We start from the raw sequence: 21,815 nt of genomic DNA, 5'->3' as shown, positions 1-21,815 counted from the left end.
GGCCACCTCATTTGTTTATTGTAATCAAAATTATCATTAAAAACCCTTTAAAATCATTAAAAATTTTGACAAGAGCAGTCTGTGCTGTGTTTTATCCGAAAACCGGATTGGAACTTTTCACAGTGAAATCGCTGAGTTGTTGAGTTGAATAAAAACTAGCCCACCTAAAATGTTGCTTAAAATATTGCAAAGAGTGATAAAATCTAAATGGTTTCTTTTCAAAAGTGGCCGTACCCCTGTTGCTTTAAAGGCCACAGAGAAGCTGCCCATCTGAAGAGAGCAATTTATAATGTTTAAAACCCCTACCCGAAACAGTCCAGAAATGTTTTAAAAGTGATGTTGGGATGGGGTGGAGAACACGCGTTGGGCCTCATAGTAGAGAGAACTCTGTCAGGCATCCCCACATTAACCAGGGTAAAACCGTTGAGTATTTCTTCAGGTAAAAAAACAAACAGTTGTATTTAAAACCATGTTGCAATTTGATAAAATATGTCATCTGATATTGTCAATCTGTCCTTTAAAGTGGCCTGCATAATGGCTACAAAAATAATGTATTAGGTGTTAAAAAGAAGATAATCAACAGGATCTTTACATTAGCTACAAATACGCATTTACGGCATTGCTCGGCGAGCATGGATGTGAACAACATTGCACATTACAATGTTCACAATAAACTGTACATTTTTGTTGTTTTTGTGTTTGTTTTGTCACTTTGTGTTTGTTGTTACGTCGTGTGGACCTGATGTGGACTTTTTACAGCATTTTTTGGCCACGACATTCATCAAGGAGGATCTGTGCTTGGTGGTTGCGCCTTCTCGGCATCATGGGTATACCAGCACTGTTTTTGACTGGGAGGAATGTCTGCGCCATTTGACTGTCGTTGCTGGACAGTCCCGGGGCACTTCTGTCTTGCGCCTGTAATGGGCAGCATTTTTCACAGCCCCGCTTTGTTCAGCGGAGAGATCGGTGCTGTTGAATGGTCTGCGGCTGGATGGATGTAAGTCTTGAGGAGCCGACGATGAGAAAAAGGAGCGTTAGATCCGCAGCACCGATGCGGATTTGGAACTGGGAGTCACAGCTTGGAGTTTGAAGCGGATTACGTGGGACAGGAGAAGTGAACTACCGTATTTTCACGACCATTCGACGCACCGTATGGTTGGGCGCAGTCTCATTAATGGGTGCTATTTCAGTATTTTACACATAGACAAAACACACTGTATTATTGGGCGCAATTTTAAAGTGGTAAAACATACGCCATCTTAAACATACGGCATGCATGCGCGCACGCTAAAAACACGTTAGCTTGAAGCATACGGTAGCATGCCAAGACATACAGATACAAGCTAAAAACACGTTTTTAAAAAGGTAACGGAAAACTGAGTTCCGTTGTATTTTATTTAGCCATCGTACAATGTACTCACGTTTTTCAATCAATCATCACCCAGAAATCCATCAAAGTCCTCATCCTCTGTATCAGAATTGAACAATTGTGCAAGTACCGGTAATCCATCAAAAACGCCGTGTTCCCTCTCGTTGTCAGTCACTCTCATTGCCATGTGGCTCCACAGAAATGATGCCGGCTTTGCCAAAAACCCGAACAACAGTGCAAGCAGACACGTTCGTCCAAGCAGCCACAATCCATTCGCAAATTGTGGCGTAACTCGCCCGGCGCTGCCTCTCACTCTTTGTAAAGTTGTGTTTGCCGTCGATCATTCATTGTTCCCATGCCGTTTGCAACTTTGAACGCCCGGTTGATGCCGATGTCCAGCGGTTGGAGTTATTTAGTCAAGCCTCCGGGAATAACGGCAAGCTCAGAGTTCATTTGCTTGACTTGGTTTTTCACCACTGCTGTGAGATGGGCACGCATGCCAAAAGCATAACCGATGGCTTGAAGTTTGAACTGAGCTTCGTAGGCGTGTCTCTTTGTAGAATTTATTTTCGGGGGTTCTTAGAAACCAAAACCGAAGTTGTTTTGCAACAATGCACATAGCCACACTCTATACAGGTGTTGGTACCTGCTTGGGGCGTACCTTTAGCGTCCACTTACACGCCCACCCTTCACCCATTGGCGGACTTCTTCCCCGCATGCCTGTCCTCACTCACATCTGCCTTTTCTCTCTCTCGCTCTCCATATGTGTATATATACACGCCCACCCTTCACTGATTGGCCGACTTCTTTGCCGCATGCCTGTCCACAGTCACTTCCGCCTTTTCTCTATATAAACAGCGTGTCGGCTGTCAGTCAGGTTTTGGAACTCAGCGCATAGACAAGACGCTCCGCATCATAAGGCGTCCTGTCCATTTTGGAGAAAATTTTAGACTTTTAATGGCGCCTTATAGTCGTGAAAATAGGGTAATCTCTTTTCGTCAATGGACGCTCCAGCTTCGTGTTTGCTTTCAAAACTTAGCTTATAGCAGACGTGTGCACATTTTCAGCATGACGTCTCTGATCCACTGGTGGAAGGACACTTTGATTAAGATATCCTTTATTTGTCCCGCAATGGGGAAATTACAATCAGACTTCAGAAAGCAAAACGCTGGGTAGGGAGAGGGGAAAAAAAACACGCTCGAACTATCCTCTTCTGAGGATAATTTAAGTCCAGGATAAAAAAGACCCTAGCACATAAATAAGCATATGACAGTTACAACAAGTCACAAGACATAACATGTAATAAGGGGGAGGATGAATGGGAAGGGGGTGAGGGGGGGTCACCGCGATGCGGCCGTCCTGACCAGCTGCACGGCACACGTGCGCTCTGCAGATCGAACCACGTCACGGGGGAAAAGAATCGGAGCGATGAAGACGGTGATAACAAGGATGTGTATGCGCGTGTGGTTGTCCAGTTGTGTATGTGTATGCGTGTACAGGTCATAGCTGCTTCGTCAAGGTCTGCTCATCATGAAGACAGTCCCGGCTTATCAGTCCATGGCCGAGAAGGAGGGGGGTGATGGTGGGGACCCTAGATTCCATGCGTACTTCCATCCAGGGGAAAGGCCAGATAGCGTTGTTTGTTTTGGAGGGACGGCCGCCAACAATTTCAGACAGCCTTGAGTCCGTGGTCTGTATCTCTTCACTGGCGCCGATCAGCCCGAATCCGAAAACTCTTTCCGCAGCGCGGATTCCAACTTCTCCATGTTGCTGTCGATCGCGCGGAGTCGCTCCAAAACCGCAACAATATTGCGGTTGAGCTCAGTCCCCGCTTGAGTCTGAGTGTTGGACATTCGCGCCAAACCATCCAGAATGACCGGCAGCCTCTTCACTTCCAATAAAGCCGCTCCCGTCGGTTGAATTTTGCGATAGAACAGAAAGCTGCCAACACCAAACAGCAGCATACCTGTTATCAAAAGGCCAATAATGTAGATGTCTTCCACATCCTCCACGGACAGTGTTGCCAGGCACACCAGTCTCCACTTTCCATGGATCCAGGGCGTATCCGGCAGCAAATGTCCCCGGAGGGCAAGCAGGCTCCCCACTGCCTGCTCTTTCCGTCGAAAAAATGTTGTCGATTGCATCGAGAGACCAGCCAACTAATTCCATGGTTAGTTCTTCGGATGAAAATACGGTAGGAGGCTAGGAAAAGTTAGACAAAGACAGCACAAAGACTAAGTGGCCAGCAGGGAGAGGGTGGGGGGTGGGGGCAGGAGCTGTGCGAAAAAGCGTCCGCCTTCGTCGAGAGCCAAGCAGAAATGATCCTCTCCACCTTCATCTATAACTGCTTCAGACAACAAAGTGTATGCAGAAAAGTGGTGAAGATTGCACGACTGTCTGTGTCCTATGTGTTGTGTTGTGTTATTTTGACTTCAAAATGGCGCCGCGAGAGTGGCTGCCTTTCCAGCAGCTCCTATATATTGTTGTTCTTCTTCCTTTCATAACTTTGCTGCTGTGAATTGGTAATTTCTCCATTGCGAGATGAATAAAGGTTTTCTTAATTTTTTCTTAATTCCTTGAAAACCCATTGGGAGATTGACGATGCACTAGAGAAGGACAGAAAGCACACCGCTTCCTTGAACATCTTCAAGAGTGAGCGGGCAATTGAATTGTGGGAGGAGCCACGCACTCCCACTCTTGTTAATTTTGAATTCAACACAGAGTCATTTATTCTTCATGTGTGAATCTACCTCCATCATTTCCATTTGGGACAAGCTTTCTTTGCTCCTGCAGTTGAAGTTTTAGGACATGTAGAGGGTCATCATGATTCTCCTCACGGAGGGAACTCCCTGCAATCACAGCGTTGAATGTTTCAACATGTCAAATTATAACATCAAACATTTTCACATTATTGTGTAGATATGTGTATGCACATGTACTGCAAATGAACCTACTTGTTTGTTGTCTTAGTCTCTGACAAGATTCCATGTATGACGAATACTGTGTGGCAGGAATCTTATCTGCTCTAAACACATGATTACAACATAACATGTATAATTATCAGAGTTCACTTATTGTTGTCGATTCTCAAATACAACCATTTATCTTAAACCAGTCACGACATAAAGACAAACATTTGATGATCATTACAGATAAATATAAAAAAATGACAGTTTTTCACAAAATAAGCAATGATGTGGAATTGGAACGAAAGAAATTGTCTTTATTTTAAACAAGTAAAATCATTTATAGTCAAATTAAAATGGAAATGAAAATTTATTTATAGGACAATCAAGGAATAAAATAAAAATCAAAAATATAGCAAAGGCAAAGCAGACTATCACATGCTCGATACGTAGTAGAAGTATAAACTTATCTAGTCCTACTCCTTACATAAGATCCTACTTTTCCTATATTAGTCAGTACAGTATTCATTTAAAAAAAATATGATTACTACAATTACACAATAATTATTAAATATGTAGATATAAATAACTATAACTATATATGATTATTACAAACCATTATACAAATAATTCTAAGCAGCGACTGGACATACAACATTCTACTATATAAATGTCATGTCTGTCTTTGTTGTTGTTTCAGCTCCAGCTGGAGTGAAGGGCATTTCCCTCCAGGAGGCGCACCTGTTCCTTGTTCCCAGTCAAAGACTTGCCCAGTATTTAAGGACTGCTAAATTGCCTACTTGTTGTCGGATTTACTGACCTTGCTTGCTGTTGATGCTCAAGTGTTGTTTTGTTGACCTCTCAATCTCGTTCATGGTCGATTTGCTCTCTTTGTTCCTCGTTTTGTAAGTACTAGTATTATTTAGTCTTTTTGATCTTGTTCTTGTTTTTCGTGTAAATTGAACTCTTGTCATTTCATAGTGGTCTTTGTGCACATGCCTGACCCCCTGTAATTTTCTACTACCTGTCTGTGACCCACCCCAAATAAATCCGTGAACCACTTTTGGGTCCTGACGCACCAGTTGAGAATCACTGATTTATTGTGTCTTGCTTACAATGTAATACAATAATACAAATCATGAGGACTTGGGAATAAATAATGAATGATAAAAATAACAAGGCACCATAAAAATCTCAAAGCACCACAACTAGCATTTAAAACAACAATAGCAGCCAGGTACTCACCTTTTCAGGGCCTCGATGAAGCTCATTTGAGCATCTGCTTTCACAGGTAGCTAAAATTGTCAAAAGCAAATCTGCATCATTTTGAGACTTATGAGATATATTCTGTGACATTCTGAGATACAGAGTATGTTCAATAACTATAATGGATGACATAAATATAACGAGCGAATATACCATGGGCAACTGTTTATGTCAAATTATTACAATTGATCCTACAGTTCTATAGAACTGATATACTGATATATAAGGTAAAATTATTCGACCTCTTCATGAACTGGAATAAAATCCTAAAATGACATAACCATACCCCTCCTTGACCTGGCACCTGATAATAGGACAGGATCTTATGTGTCCCAGTGATCTTGGAACTAATTTTGTCAGGTGTGATTTATAGCCCTGGTAGGGTCACCAGGGAAAAACAGATCCAGATGAGGTACCAGAGAACATATGGCTCAGAAACCCCTTTGTTGAAAAATTAAATAAAAAATAAAATACTACATTTCCCTTCACTCAGACGAGGGTCACCTGCGGTGCTAGGCATGGAGGTGGGGCTGAATGGTGATTGCTTGCCTCAACTGGGATGAGGTACTGTTGACATCAGACTGTGGATTGGATTGGGAAGAACTCCGAGCTTCCACGGACAGGCCTTCCAATTAATTAAGAAACAGAGCCTGGGGACTCCAAAGTGGGCACTCCTATTTCTAGAGTTAAGGTTGCTTAGGTGGTTAAAAAGTGCCTGGGTGCAGGGCTCCAAGGGTGGGCATTAAATATAGCCCGCTTGTAGATTGTCCATACAACAATTTTCCTCTCAAACAGAGTTCCTTAAGGGTCTGGATGTTTTGGGGCTGTCTTGGTTGATCCACCTCTGAAACATGACGTGGATAACAGAGACAGTGTGTCTGTATTGCAAAACTTGTGTTATCTCTTTTTTGGATGGGGAACTGGAGGGTAAGTTCCAGCTATAGGGTGATCAATGTTGTGATCACACTCGTCAGCCTTGCCTCCGACACTATAGGGTACTGGACCTCCTGATACAGGCCAATTGGTCCTTGTGCAAATCGTGTCAGAGTTTGGTCCAGCAGGAAGTTTCCTTCGTTTTCAGTGAGGATTGGAATCTGCCAAGGCTTTCCTATGTTCTGTTCAGAACCTTCAAGGAGAGAAATTCTAGTTGCAGCCAAGGCGGGAAGTGGGTCGGGTTTGGTGACCTAAGTATTAAATGTTTTTTTTTTTTTTTTTGCCAGCGATATGTTTCTGAAAGTTCAATAATTTCATGACCTTCAACTCTCGCTGGAGAAGATCACAGCTGCATGTAGAGTGGCTGGGATGAGAACCAGCACCTCTAAATCTTAGAACATGGTCCTCAGCTGGAAAACGGTGACGTGCCCTCTTTCGGTTAGGTATGAGATCATGCACCAAGTGCAGGAGTTCAAGTATCTTGGAGTCTTATTCACAAATGAGGGAAGAGAAGCGCAGGAGATCAACATGCCTCGGTGTGTATCAAATACATACTCTGTATTGGTCTGTCGTAGTGATGAAAGAGTGAGCCGAAAATCAAAGCTCACTTTACATTCCCAATTTCACCTATGGTGAAGAGCTGTGGCTAGCGACCAAAAGAACAAGACCCTGGGTGTCTTGCCTCCTCCGGAGAGATCGGGTGAGAACCTAGGCCATCTGAGAGGTGTTCAGAATGGAGCCGCAGCTCCTCCACACAGAGCAGCCAGAAGAGATAGTTCAGGCATCTGGTCAAGATCCCTCCTGCTGAGGTGTTCAAGGCACATCCCACTGCCCTCGCCCGCTAAAGGGGCTGAGACATACATGGTGGCCATATTTAATGTTTGATAAACATGCATGTCACTTCATGGATGCATTCCCACCATATCACAAATCAAGTTTGTTTTTAATCATGTGAAGGACCACATAAAAAGATTTAATGAATAATATCCACAATCCGGCGTAAATGTCCTTTTACGCACACACAGTTCGAGTATGCAGACCAACAAACATCATTAGTGACCTCTGAGTGACCCAATGTGGGTATAAGAGGCAGGTCCTATAGACTCTTGTCGCACAAACATGAGGATTCTCCAAGACACTCTGGCAGTCCTTCAGGATTCACAGAACCGCAGTGACCTAACCGTCTCTCTATTTTATCCATGCTACCTGCCGGAGGCAGTACTTAACAGCATGGAATGACTAATACCAGCATAGTCACAAGGAATCCCAACACACCCCATGGAGAAGCATCTGAAGAGCTGAAGACCATGCCCAGTGGATGGGCAGAAGCAACAGTCACGCTATAAAATCTGTAAAAAGTGCCGGCCAAATGGGAACCCCAGCAGCAGCATGTGGCTCTCCTGAAGTATCAGTCAATTCAGACAAAGTGGCGGAAAGGCATAGAGAAGGCATACCTGTCAACTTTTCGGAGCGCCAACCTGTATAAACTACCAAAAAAATCCTTATAAAGAGCAAAAAATCCTTATAACATACCAAAGGATTTTATATGTCAAAATAACGGCAGAAAAAACCCACGAAATTTTCAATGATATTTATTGTAGATCTCCATAACACAATGTCTGGTTAATGTCTAATCATCATTCTACTTAGTGGCATTACTGTGTTCAGAGTTGTATTCCGGCGTTACTTTTTTCACCAAATTTTCAGAATCCGTATGATTTGTGCGATACGGCCATATACATAAGATTCACCACAAAATCCGTATGAACTATGGCTAAACCGTATGAGTTGACAGGTATGAGAAGGCAACACTGCCAAGAGTACGCCAGCGCATTCTGGCCCTGAGGCTGGTGGATTACCTCAGGGAAAATCAAAGGGGACAGTGGGTGGAGTACTGAGAGACAAAGAGATTGGCCAGAAACAACCCCAAAATGTGTGCACCACCACTGGATGAAGGTGCCACTCCCCCAGAAGTGCGTCCTGATGGGTGAGTCTCCAAGCTGGGTCAAGCATCAGTATAGTACCCCCAGACTGGCCAGACGAGGGGCAACCCATCTAAAAATCGCTGTTATCGCTGTTAATGGGTACCGAGACCTCCTGCGAAAGAGGAAAATCTGCAAAGTAGAATTTATTTTGGCATTTCCTTGAGCGTAGCTGTATAATTTTACGAGTAAATAATCAATTAATCTGTTTTTTTTTAATTGATTAATCAATTTTTTTAAAATTGTTACATTTCTTATTTCCTTTTATTATTTGACAACAGGACATTGCTTTAAATTGATCCAGAAAATGCAGAACCAGATTATGATCCAGTCACTGGTCTGTAACATTTTGGAAAATAGGGGGATATGTGGATCATTATTTCCTCCAAGTAACAGGGTTCCCACTCTTCCACTTGCTTTTTATTTATGGATCTTTTAATAACTTTTGTGGACCAATTTAGCCATTTTTTAAGGACTTTTTCTCCATTCACGGTGGATTTAATGCCCGCTCAGCAATACACGGGCTGAACAGAAACATATCACTGAGCTGGTGTTCAAATCATTGCTGCCAAAGGAAGGGCACATCTTTATTTTTGGGGCAGTCACTTAACCCTTTATTTGACATACTGTATGTCAAATTTTCACTTTGCTACCTGTATCACAGGTAGGAAAATGAAAAAAAACCTTTTTAATTAATTCTCAAATAAAACGCACAATGAAAAACTTAAATTGAGAAAATATAAAGCTTCAATTTATTTTCGAAGAAACACAACTCTAAGAACAGAGCTAATGGTCATATGGGTTACCTGGACAGGGTTTAGAAAAATCTGGTTTCAGTAACAGTAGTACTGATTGCCCATCTTAGCAGTATCCAGTATACCTGAACAGCTGAAATGCATGTCAGAAGTCTAAATCCCAAATGGTCCAACCCTATTATTTTCCCTCATATCACCTTCAATGATCAGACATGTTTTATAATGACAAATATGAAACTGATATGACAATTAGGGAATAGCAGACAGTGACTTAGTTTTCTCCTCAATCTCTTTTGCAAGTTCTTGGCGATCAATTTTCTTCTGTTTTGCTGTGTGCCTCAATGCATTTGACTTGACCAGGAGGCTATGACAAGTTTTACCTCTCACGGAGATGCCCTTCTTGCACACTCGGCAGTAGGCCGATATATAATCGCCAGCAATTTTTCCGACCCAAACACAGAACTCCGGCTTCTCCAGCCACGCCACTTGACAATAGCATTGTCCCGAAATATTTGTAGCGAAGCCACTCGAGCGACGCGCGCCTCAGCAGTCGAAAGTCCGCTGCTCTCTGCTGTGTGTGCGTCCGCGCCAACATGTACGCACGCGCACGTCTTTTGGTTTCAACCAAGCAACCGACGTCACAAATCAAATACACTTTGATCCACGACAACAAAAAGCTAGCCTAGCCGAAACAACAGCTAAGCTTAGCTGACGCACACACAGCAGAGAGCAGCGGACTATCGACTGCTGAGGCGCGCTTCGCTCAAGTAGCGTCGCTACATATTTGTCTGTCACTTGTTGAGATCGATAAATTCGATGAATAGATTTTTCCAGAAAATACGGTAATTGTTTGCCGAGCCGGCAAGCAAACCATCCATTCACTGCCCCAGGATGGCGTCAATCTATTGTTGTTTCCCGGAATGACCCGAAGTGCTCACGTGATCATCGTCGGAACTAATCGGAGACTGCGAAAAAGCAGAGCGGGTACCAGGTCCTGCATGTTCCGACAAAACTATGAATTGGAAGGGTGGGGAAAATGACATACACAAATGAAATGAACACCGCAGGTTAATCTTTATGGATTTTTATGGATTTTAGAAGATTTCCCTGAAAATTATGGACAATTAAGAACATAATTTTACAACTTCTTTTTTTATTGATTTTTATGAACTTTATGGACCCGTACGAACCCTGAGTAAAAGCAGCTGTTTGCAAATGACCTATATGGATTAAACACAAATTACAAGGCCAGACAATGACTGCCACCCATTGCAAAACTCTTAGCGGCGATCGAATGTTTCTAACAGTGCTGAGCGAACCACAACAAAGCCAGATGCTAATACTTGTCCACTGATGTTGGCGATGCTCCCATCAAAGTCAAAGGCAATGCATGTGCTTTGAAAATAAGCCATAGCTTTCTCAACCCTCAAGTGTGGCACAATACATTTAATGATATACCGTGGTTATGAGGACATTAATCCTTGTCATGTATGCGTGCTTCTATTAATACCATTTGAATGTGTGTCATATTTATTGCGCCCATTTATGTCACTATGTGGGTGTTTATTTATTTTTTAACCTTCACTTTAGGGTGTGTGTAAAATTGTTACATCTAGGTCAATTAGCAGCTTCATTCTGCAGTGCATTGAACGTTACTTGAGAAAGTTAAGCTATTTATCGAAAAAAATTCAAGTTGTGACTATTGACACTGTTATGTAAATTAAAAGAAAAATAGTGTTCATGAATCGCTTTCTCGAAAATATTGTACAGCTTTCTTTGTATTTTTGTATGTTTGCTACTGCTGTAAAATGTTAGAGTACATATTGGTTAAGAACAATTGGCCACTTAACAGTAATTGATCGGCCATAAAAGGCTTTGATCGGCGTCACTTATCACATACATTTCCAAGAAAATCAGACATCATGATCGCAGCTCCAATATAATGTATAAACAATTGCAGAAATATTGTAAAATGCAAATGTTCAATAAAAAGGATCATAAAAAAAATAAAAATAAAGTCAAGACTCACCACTCTTGGTCTCAGCAGAGCAGGAAGGAACCGTGAGAGGAAATATGTCCGACGGAAAATACTGTGAGGACAAGATTGTGACCTGAAGAGTTTATTTTGTTGCTGTATTACCACTTTAACCATTGCCTAATATATAAAAGAGTACAGAAACATTATACATGGACGCGGAAAAAAAAAAGTGAGAAGCTAAATTAATTAATTAATTAAGAGTACCTGGCCTCCATAACAGTGGCGGAGATTTTTCCTGTACTCTCAAAAAGAGAACAGGCTTTCTCCACATCCTTTACATCCTGGCACTGCAGCCCACATAAAAAATAAAAATAAAAAAAAGGACACCACAAAAATGAGCAAATTTTGATCAAGTCTGTCTTACAACCTCATTGCCAATAACACATTTGTTCTGCCACAAGATGTCACTGTACCTGGGATGGTGCATCTCCAGCACTTGAAATATCCTGACCTGTGTTCTCCACTGATCGCTGGAAACATAGATATTTGAGATTAGCAAACAACCGAACATATTATAATTATTGAATGCCACATTTTTTTGATATTTTACCTTGAGATCAGCAAGTCTTGTCTTGGCCAGGGAGACATATTCCATCAAGAGGCTACGGTATTTCACAGGTACATATGGAGGGTGAATGATGTGCACCTTACAGGTGGAAAGATGGAGATTTAGGTTTTGTCCTTGATTTAATTGTTACACTATCTTAATTTGCACCATTTACACCAAACTCAAATGTAAACTGATTGGTCTTTTGAAAACCCACAAAATGTCTAGCAAAGAGTGCTTAGTATTTTTCTTTGATGTGCAGAGGTTTTTCGAATTACAATTTGGCTTCATGTACCACTCAATGTGCAGAAAATTACCTTAAGGTACTGTGAGGGTTCAAACGGAACCAAGTCAGACAGAAACTTGAGCAAAAACACCAGAGATTTCTTGCTGGTAGCATGGAAGCCACTGGCCATGCCAAAAGACTCCTATAACAACAACAACAAAAATTCAAGTATGAAAAAGAGAATTTCCTAAAACCTGAAATGTACTGTATGCTACCATCATATCTTATGATCTAAGAAGACGACTTATTACTCTGTACATTTTGAAGTACAAAAACTACCTGAAAATTAAAACATAGCAGGGGTACAGATTAATGTAAAGCGCTACCAGTTTGATACCTGTTTCTGGAATTACAAATTTGCTCAAATTACCGTATTTTCCACTCTAAAAGGCGCACTGGATTATGAGGCGCACCTTCAATGAATGGCCTATTTTGTAAGTTTTTTCATACATTGGGCACACCGCATTATAAGACACAATCTACAATGCATCCACTAGATGGAGCTACGCAACAGAACGATCAAATGTCAGTACAACTTATTTAATAAAGCAGCGAAACAGTTCACTTAACCAACAGCAAGTTATAACATTGACTCGTTAACGTTGAACTCTCTTGCCGCTGCTCTATTTCCGTGTTCAACTGCATAACCTTAAGTTTGAACTCTGCGTTGTCAGCATGTCTCGAGCGAGGATCCATTTTGGGGTCGAAATATTACCGTAATGACCATACACAAGGCGCATCAGATTTTAAGACGCTATGAGCTTTTAAGAAAATGGAAGGCTTTTAGGTGCACCTTTTAGTGCGGAAAATACGGTCCCTTTCATGATGGCCTGTTAATAATGAATGAAATTAATGTGAAGAACTGATCATGTTCATTATTTTTCACAATAATTCCCAACAATGATTTCACAACAACACTTTAATTCTATGAATGCCTGCAAGAGCTTATATTGATCAGTTCTACAAGGGGAACAGGAAATCACAATGTCCCTTCACTGGTGAGCAAAGCCTGTGGGCAACTCATATGGTCATCAGGCTTGGGACCTCTGAAATACAGGATATGACGTGATAATATTTATTTACAGGGCTTGTTGACATCTCTTCCATGGAAGTCACAAGGTAATGACAACAATGATGATTCATATTATACAGAACCCAGGAAGAATACTGAACCTTGAACCAGTCGCTGTAGGAAGGGAAGATGGCAGGTCCTTGCAGTGCCCCCTGCCGCGCCAACAAAAATGCTGTTATCATGCTCTCCAAGTCATAACCATCAAATGCAGAAGTCAGCAATCTGGATAAAAGTGCTGAGAGGCAATGGTGGAAACATCAGACACAAAGACAAATGACCGAAGTACATTGACCAAAAATACAATTACTCTTAAACTCATGACAAAAACTGAAAATACACTAAATGACAAGTACAATGTTGATATCATGTACACAAGCACACATCATAAATCGTTGGTACTTTTCTGTTAAAGAAAGAATAACTTGCTGAAAATTAACAGGCATAAAAAAAAATTAAAATTAAACCCGGCTCTTGATTTTTTTGGTTATTTTTTTTTCTGCAGTTCACATCCGATCGGGGGGGAGGCAGTAAATATATAAATAGATCATGAACAAAACTACATGTTTTCAATGCATCACACCCACTTTAATGTACACAGTAAAATAAATCAGAAATTCAAAACAATTTTGACCACCTATATCACACTTATTGATTGATTAGACAGGTGGGCTGTGTGACATGCGATCTGTGGTGACAAGAATAGGTGAACGAATCCCAAAAGTAGGGGGGGGGGGTCTTCTGGACCAGTGCAGAGCTATGCTTCCCCTCTTCTCTCAATTGAACGATGGGATGGTCGCTGGTTTAAACCAAATTACTATTTTCTTATTCATCACTTTCATTTGTTTAGATTACACTTTTGAGGGGTCGACCGATAGGGATTTTTGCAGGCTGATATCGATGCAGAAATAAAAAAACGTTACTGATTAATCGGCCGATTAATGATAAAATTTAGAATGCAAAACATAACATTAAGATTAAGATTAAGATATCCTTTATTTGTCCCACAATGAGGAAATTTACAGTCTACAGCAGCAAGATTGTGGGTAGAAGAAGAAAGAAGAAAAAGCAAAGTTTTATTTTTTTGCATTCACAGATAAAGATAAGGTGGCTGTGCTATTTACCAATGTTTGTCACATCATTTCATTTTTTATTCAGCAGCCTTGACAGCAGTCGGTAGGAACGAGCGGCGGTATCTTTCTTCTTGCAGCGCGGGTGTAACAGTCTCTGGCTGAAGGAGCTACCTAGTGCTGTCAGGGCGGGCTGGAGGGGGTGGGAGGGATTGTCCATCATAGCTTTTAGCTTAGCTAGCATCCTCCTGTTGCCCACCTCCTCCAGAGTGTCTAGAGAGCAGCCCTCCTGACCAGTCGCTCCAGTCTCTTTCTGTCCCGGGCCGAGATGCTGCCCGCATGGCGCAATGCATTTAATTAATGATGTTGTAAGGACATTAATCCTTAACATATATGTATTTGTTTAACTCTGTGTCATATTGATGTTGTTCTATGTTTTTATTTAAATTTTTATATTTTTAAACAAACTGTGACTTAAGGTTGTGTGTAAAACAGTGTCATCCAGGTCAATTCCTTGCACTAGGAATGTTCACCAATGCATTGCTTGTAAAAATTAGGGTTTGCTGAGTTTTGAATGACAGGGCCATTGAATAAACTTGTCAACAAATGTCATTCAATGATACAAACTTACAGTATGGATTTATGTGTAAATAATGAAAGCATTGTTACTTGTGGAGAACTGCTGCAAATGGTTAGAGTACCGTATTTTCCGCACTAAAAAGCGCACTGGATTATGAGGCGCAGCTTCAATGAATGGCCTATTTTGTTGGGGTTTTTTTCATAGATTGGACGCACTGGATTATAAAACACAATCTGCAATGCATCCACTCGATGGAGCTACACTCCTTCCGTTCGACTCGAGAGGCGTTCATGACCGCCTCCTAAAAACGTAAATTAACGATTACTTCACTGAAACTACAAAAATTGAAAATAATGCATCAAAACAGAAAATCAAGCAAGGAAATCACAAAATAAATTCTATAGCCCCCCTACAGAATTAATTTTGGCATTTCCTTGAGCGTAGCTCCAACAGAACGATCACATGTCAGTAAAATGTAGGACAGGGGTGGCCAACCAGTCAGAGACATCATCATCTTCCTCAAGACTGTAATGGCGCCATTGAAAATGTTACCTCTCAAACTGGGTTGCGCAGAAGGGTTGTACACCAGCAGAGTGGATAGGAAGCAAAGTACATGTTTCCAGCTGATCTCATGGGTCTCTAAAACCTGCTGTAGGTGATGCAGCAGCTGCTCCATGCTGAAGACCACAGTCAACTTAAAAAAAAAATAGAGAATGAAGCCATCATTTATCTATTCGCATGTTTATCTTAAACTACTTATTGCAGACAGAAAGACTTTGACTACAGTGTGACCTTACTCTACCTTGAAATGTGACCGCCACTTGAACCTTATGATGTGACCTTGACTTGAACTGTCTTAGCAACGGAAAATAATGTGAACACCTTTTGCAGAAATAGACCAGACAACGCTGTAAGTGCATCTCTTGGCTAGCTTGCGTTTTCGCACTTGCAGCTGTGTTCCAACCAAAAGTAGAGGCCCTGCGAACAATTAGGATTTTCGTGGAAGCCAGCGTTAAGACGGCTTCTAAGAAAAGCTAAAATGTTGCAACATCAAAAGCACTGCCATTATGTTTTATGTCTTTCGAAAATAAAAGTATTTTTGAAAATAAAAGTATTTAATGATTCCATTAGGAAATGATAAAAGGCCAAGAACATTAGAGTGGTCATCCAGAAACCGAAAGGATGATATCCATTAGGAGTTACGCCCCGCTTAGGATATATTAGACTTGTATAGAGATGTTGCCTTTGCGCATTTGTGCCTTGACCGCAACGATTGCTTGTGTCACACTTGTGCCCTGAACGTTCAAATAAAGCTTCTTGCAAGATCTTCTCCGTTTCCAGCCTCTGATTGCACACCTCACCTCAGCCCGAATTCAAACGAACACGCGGAGGACCTGCGGGGAGCAGAGGACGGCGGAAGGATCCCGCCGTGTCCAAAACAACCTCTCCCTCCCCCGCCTCCAACAAGAACCAAGTTAAGAGCCAACTGAAAGGAAGTTCCCCAAACACTAACATTTGCGCACAAAGTATGTGAAAGTCAAGTCAACTTTATTGTAAATGTGCTCTATGTGCAACATGCATGACAGATGAAATTTCTTTCCTCTCAACCACAGGAGAGAGAGAGAGGAGCCGCTGCGGATACCCGTGCCACTACCAACAGAACAGTTAACATAAAATGACAAAATAATACCACACAACACATAAGACGCAGACAGTCATACAATCTTAACCACTTTTTCTGCATACACTTTGTTGTTTGAAACAGTTATAGATGAAAGAGGAGAGAATCAAAGTGTCCTTTCACTAGTGGATCAAAGATGTCATGCTGAAAATGTGCACACGTCTGCTACAAGCTAAGTTTGAAAGCAAACAAGAAGCTGTAGCGTCCATTGACGAAAACAGACATTGCCTCACATCTCCTGTCCCATGTAAATCCGCTTCAATTCCAAGCGGCAACTTCCAGTTCCACAAATGCATCTGCGCTCTGCGCTGACGCTCCTTTGTTCTCATCATCGGCTCCAAAAGCCATCCATCCATCCAGTCGCAGACTGTCCAACAGCACCGACATTTCCGCTCAACAAACCAGAGCTGTGAAAAATGCTGCCCATTACAGGCGCAAAAAACACAAGCGCCTCGCGCTGTCCAGCACCGACAGTCAAATGGTGCTTTGATTCCTCCCAATCAAAACCAGTGCTGGTACACGCGTGCTGCCAAGAAGCAGCCACCACCAAGCACAGGGGATGTCGAGTCAAAATTGTTCAATACAATATGTTCTATACACCCCCACTCATCTAAACACGACATTCTGATAAATATTGCCTTTATGGAATATGAATTAGCAGCAAAATCCCCCATTTTTATCCATCTCAGGGGGCCACCATTTTGCTACTTACTGTCAATTGAAAATGGCATCACAGTACCTGAGGGCTCAGGTAACGATCTATCATGGCTCACCTGTTTTCTGGGTTTGGAGATGTGATGTTTGCAAGCTGAGCCCTTTGGCACTGTGATGTCATTTTCAGTTAAAAGCAACCAGCAAAATGGCCACCAGTGAAATGGATAAAAATTGATTGATTTTGCTGCTTGATTCACATTGAACAATAGCAATATTATTCAGAAGAGCGTGTTTAGCCTACTGGGGGCACTAATAGAAAACATACTATTGTAAAAAATATTTTTGACTTGACGTCCCTTAATGGAAAATTCATACAATCATAGATTGGTATCTGTATGGTTACATAACTACGTCTCAGACAATTCATTTTTTTAACTAATTACTGATTAGAAGTTGACTAGGCGGCCCGGTCGTCCAGTGGTTAGCACATCGACTTCACAGTGCAGAGGTTGAATTCCAGCTCCGGCCTCCCTGTGTGGGGTTTGCATGTTCTCCCCGGGCCTGCGTGGGTTTTCTCCGGGTGCTCCGGTTTCCTCCCACGTTCCAAAAACATGCATGGCAGGCTGATTGAACACACTAAATTGTCCCTAGGTGTGAGTGTGCGCGCGCATGGTTGTTCGTCCCTGTGTGCCCTGCGATTGGCTGGCAACCGGTTCAGGGTGTCCCCCGCCTACTGGCCGAAGACGGCAGGGATAGGCTCCAGCACCCCCCGCAACCCTAGTGAGGATTCAGCGGTTCGGAAAATGGATGGAAGTTGACTATGTATGTTTGTTTGAACATGGTATTGGTTATGAACAATCTGTGACGAGCACAGAAGTGAAGTAACCAAAAAAAAACAAAAAACACTGGAGTTCTAATTGGGGGAAACGTTTCTTCCAATCATGCCCTTTCAGGTCTCACTGTCACTGCCCACATGAGGAGGGAGGGAGAGGGACCAGAGAGAGGGAGAGGGACCAGAGGGGGAGGGAGAGGGAGGGGGAGAGAGAGAGAGAGAGAGAGAGAGAGAGAGAGAGAGAGAGAGAGAGAGAGAGAGAGAGAGAGAGAGAGAGAGAGAGAGAGAGAGAGAGAGAGAGAGACTTCCCTCATATTTCCCTGTTGTGCGCCTGATAAAGGTTATCTTATCTTATTTTACAAAGACTCACACTTACCTTACGGAAAAGAGATGTTAGCAACGGACTGGTATTTGCAAAGGTCCATTTGTTCTGGAGAGCAATTGCATCTGACACTAAAAAAAATTGTCAATATAATAGAATTCATATTTAGATTGTAACCAAACTGTGCAGTCTATCATTTAAGATGATAAAATTACAAAGGACTTATCTTAAAAGCAATATTAAATCCAAAGGGACTGCTGCATGTATTTACCTGCAAGTTGAGGCTTGTAAGCAAGTGTCTGTGTAAGTGAGTGCATGAAAAAGCGCTGAAGGGCATCAGGAGAAGCTGAAATGTCACACAATGAGGTATCAAATAGCTGACACCTGCATCAAATACAGAACACACCCACAGAAAGAAAACAGCTACATCAGTCATGTATGTCACATGAAGAATTTTGGGCATCTTAAATACTTCCTTGAATAGTAAATTAAAATCACACAGTGACATAAAATTAACTCAATACAAATGAGCTTAAAAATGTTGACACAAAAAGAATGCAGACCTGATTCTCTACTTGTAAATGCATAAACACTGTATATGTTTCTCTCATGAAAAAAAAAAAAACGAACCATCGCTCGGTGGCAGTTTCAGAGGACTCCTGTGATGAATTTATATCTGCAGTGTCCAGAAGCCCTGAAAGAAAAAAATAGACCCTGAAAAAATGAACTGCCTCACAAATGCATCTTTAAACTTCCTACTATTCCACCTCCACTATAAAAGTGAGCTGTAAATGGAGTTCTGTAAATAATATGCCAACTTACTCCTGCATTGTAGCAGAGAAAATAGACAGCGCTGTGTGATTAATCACTCACAGAAAAGCATATCATCAAGTGCTGAGATGCAGAGCAGAACACACTTCTTCTCCACAGCTGCTTGTTCCTGACTCGACTGGAAGCCCACGCCAACCAACGAACCTAAGATAGCTAGAAGCAAGAGGCTTGTAACAAATGTGCTATTGTCAAAAGTAAATCAAATGGCTTGACAGTAAAACATTTTCGTCTTATTCTTGGCTTTTCTAATATTCAATCATCGTCACATAGCATACTTCAATTTTCAAATGTTAAGTATAAATGGGAGTGTGTAATTTAAACAAAATTTTCAGCATATTTGTTACAACAGTTATTGTGCCGAGTGCACCCCGACAAAAAAAAAACAACAACCAATCAGAGACAGAAGGCATGGCTTATGAGGTGTCATTAATTTGTTGAGCACTGGCAGGCACAAATCACAGGCACACAAGGACTAACACTCACCATTTAGCTTGGTACCCCAGAGAAGCATCTAATTCAAAATGGAGATGTTTTTATAACTCTAGGTTATCAGTTTGAAGTTTTATGTGTGCCCACAATTAGCGTAGCTGTGAGTGCATCATGACAACTGATCAACAATCTCGTAAGTCACGCCTTCACTATCAGATTGTGTTTCCTTGCACACAGAGGTTATTCCTTTATATCAAATTAGAGGTACAAGATTGGGCAAGAGACAGATGTTTTTTTTTCCACCGATGATATGTTCTATTGTCAAGTCATAATGACTGTTTAAACAAACATGACAGGATGTGATTTTTTTTTTTGCAAACGCCTCATTTAAAGACCATGCAATCAATATATAATTCTGTATAATTATAGCGAAAATGTCTGTTTCCGACTTTGTTTAATTCATATATATGTTTCAGGGTTAAATGTTCCGGTTTTACAACTACACAACTGTACAGGGAACAAAGAAGGTCAAACAATTGTTTGGGAAATGTATTTCTCATATCGTGTTGAATAAAAGCAACGTCATCGCGTAGCACCTGTTGCGCTGGTGAGTTTCTCCTCATTGTCACTGAACTCAACTCGCCCACAACGCAATGCTAGGTAGTCAAGTGTGCTCCTTTTTTGATTCATATGCTGTATGAACAAATAGTACATAGTAAAACTCAAGCTTCAACGAAACAAACCACCAGCATTTATTCATGTACCTATCCATCCTTCTGCCTGTCTGTCTCTTGTATTCCTCGACACGCCTACTTGTCTATCCATTCATCTATTTTGACTATGATTGTCACAGACAAAAGACAATGGCCAAGTGTGTTGTTTTTTACAATGATGGACAGAAGGTTCTTATGATTGAATACTTAACTGTGACCTCTTTAATGTTTCTGAAAAAAATATCCTGTACTAGAAAAACAAAACCACTGAAACTAATGCAAACAAAATAAATAAAAACGAAAACTTGCTCGAATTAAAACGAACTAAGCTTGAAAAACAAGCCAAAACAAAATAACCAACTCTAATGAACAACCCAAAACCAGAATAATTCTGATACTTTTCACAGTGTACTGAACCGGTACTCTATTACTAAGCATAGAGAAGTGTTTGAAAAAGTTTGTAAGCATTTGGTCTACATATGGTTAAACCTATTAATATAGGCAACTAATTATCTTGCTCACCTTTCGGGGAGCATCAATTATTCATGGGTTTCGCTATTCTCAGTAGATCCGTCCCGAATAACAGTTGTCAGCTGAAGTCTCTTCTAGTATTCCTGATTTTAATTCTGTTACTACGATATTTCGTGAACTGATCAGCAAGTCAAAATTCAAGAAAATGGGAGAAAATATTAATGTGACAGTGTAACAGACCAGGGTGTCCTTACCTGACAATACTTTCTGTTGAGTTTGCATGGCCTCTTTTTCTTCCTGAGGTGGTGTCCAACAACACAGAGCTTTCAGCTGTGGCACCAACCACAACCTCACTCCTTCGTCACTAAACCAAGTGATGACAACAACAAAAATCATTGTTGATCAGTGAGAGGCAGGAATGAAAGCTTGGAATGATGGATTAAATATTTTAATCGTTTGACAGCTCTAAAATATAGATATATATATATATATATATAGGGCGGCCCGGTAGTCCAGTGGTTAGCACGTCGGCTTCACAGTGCAGAGGTACAGTGCAGAGGTACCGGGTTCGATTCCAGCTCCGGCCTCCCTGTGTGGAGTTTGTTCTCCCCGGGCCTGCGTGGGTTTTCTCCGGGTACTCCGGTTTCCTCCCACATTCCAAAAACATGCATGGCAGGCTGATTGGACGCTCTAAATTGTCCCTAGGTGTGAGTGTGGGCGTGGATGGTTGTTCGTCTCTGTGTGCCCTGCGATTGGCTGGCAACTGATTCAGGGTGTCCCCCGCCTACTGCCCGAAGACGGCTGGGATAGGCTCCAGCGCCCCCCGCGACCCTAGTGAGGATCAAGCGGTTCGGAAAATGGATGGATGGATGGGGGGAGAGAGAGAGAGAGAGAGAGAGAGAGAGAGAGAGATATATATATATATATATATATATATATATATATATATATATATATATATATATATATATATATATATATATATATATATATTTTTTTTTTTTTTAAATATAGCGGCTGGATAGCTCAGTTGGTAAGGCATCGGTTTGGCGTATGGGAGAGGGTGGTTCGAATCCCGCTT

General features: G+C 41.5%; 1 protein-coding gene across 1 annotated transcript in view; it reads right to left on the bottom strand.

Moving 5' to 3' along the window:
* The window catches only part of fanca (FA complementation group A), a 61,524-nt gene that overhangs the window by 29,319 nt on the left and 10,390 nt on the right, over positions 1-21,815 (bottom strand). The window contains exons 7-21 of the mRNA XM_086108356.1: positions 20,989-21,098; positions 19,164-19,274; positions 18,921-18,984; positions 18,562-18,674; positions 18,345-18,421; positions 15,354-15,495; positions 13,256-13,389; positions 12,114-12,224; positions 11,800-11,895; positions 11,663-11,719; positions 11,454-11,536; positions 11,241-11,301; positions 5,521-5,570; positions 4,324-4,394; positions 4,120-4,218 (exon numbers count right to left, since the gene is read on the bottom strand). Of these exons, the coding sequence (XP_085964482.1) occupies positions 4,120-4,218; positions 4,324-4,394; positions 5,521-5,570; positions 11,241-11,301; positions 11,454-11,536; positions 11,663-11,719; positions 11,800-11,895; positions 12,114-12,224; positions 13,256-13,389; positions 15,354-15,495; positions 18,345-18,421; positions 18,562-18,674; positions 18,921-18,984; positions 19,164-19,274; positions 20,989-21,098 (1,379 nt within the window). The remainder of the gene's footprint in view (positions 1-4,119; positions 4,219-4,323; positions 4,395-5,520; positions 5,571-11,240; positions 11,302-11,453; positions 11,537-11,662; positions 11,720-11,799; positions 11,896-12,113; positions 12,225-13,255; positions 13,390-15,353; positions 15,496-18,344; positions 18,422-18,561; positions 18,675-18,920; positions 18,985-19,163; positions 19,275-20,988; positions 21,099-21,815) is intronic.

The sequence above is a fragment of the Hippocampus guttulatus genome, chromosome 4 (assembly GCF_054856545.1).
Source record: "Hippocampus guttulatus isolate MCC_2025c chromosome 4, RoL_Hgut_1.0, whole genome shotgun sequence".
Taxonomy (NCBI): domain Eukaryota; kingdom Metazoa; phylum Chordata; class Actinopteri; order Syngnathiformes; family Syngnathidae; genus Hippocampus; species Hippocampus guttulatus.
This window is presented reverse-complemented; position numbering and strand designations above follow the sequence as displayed.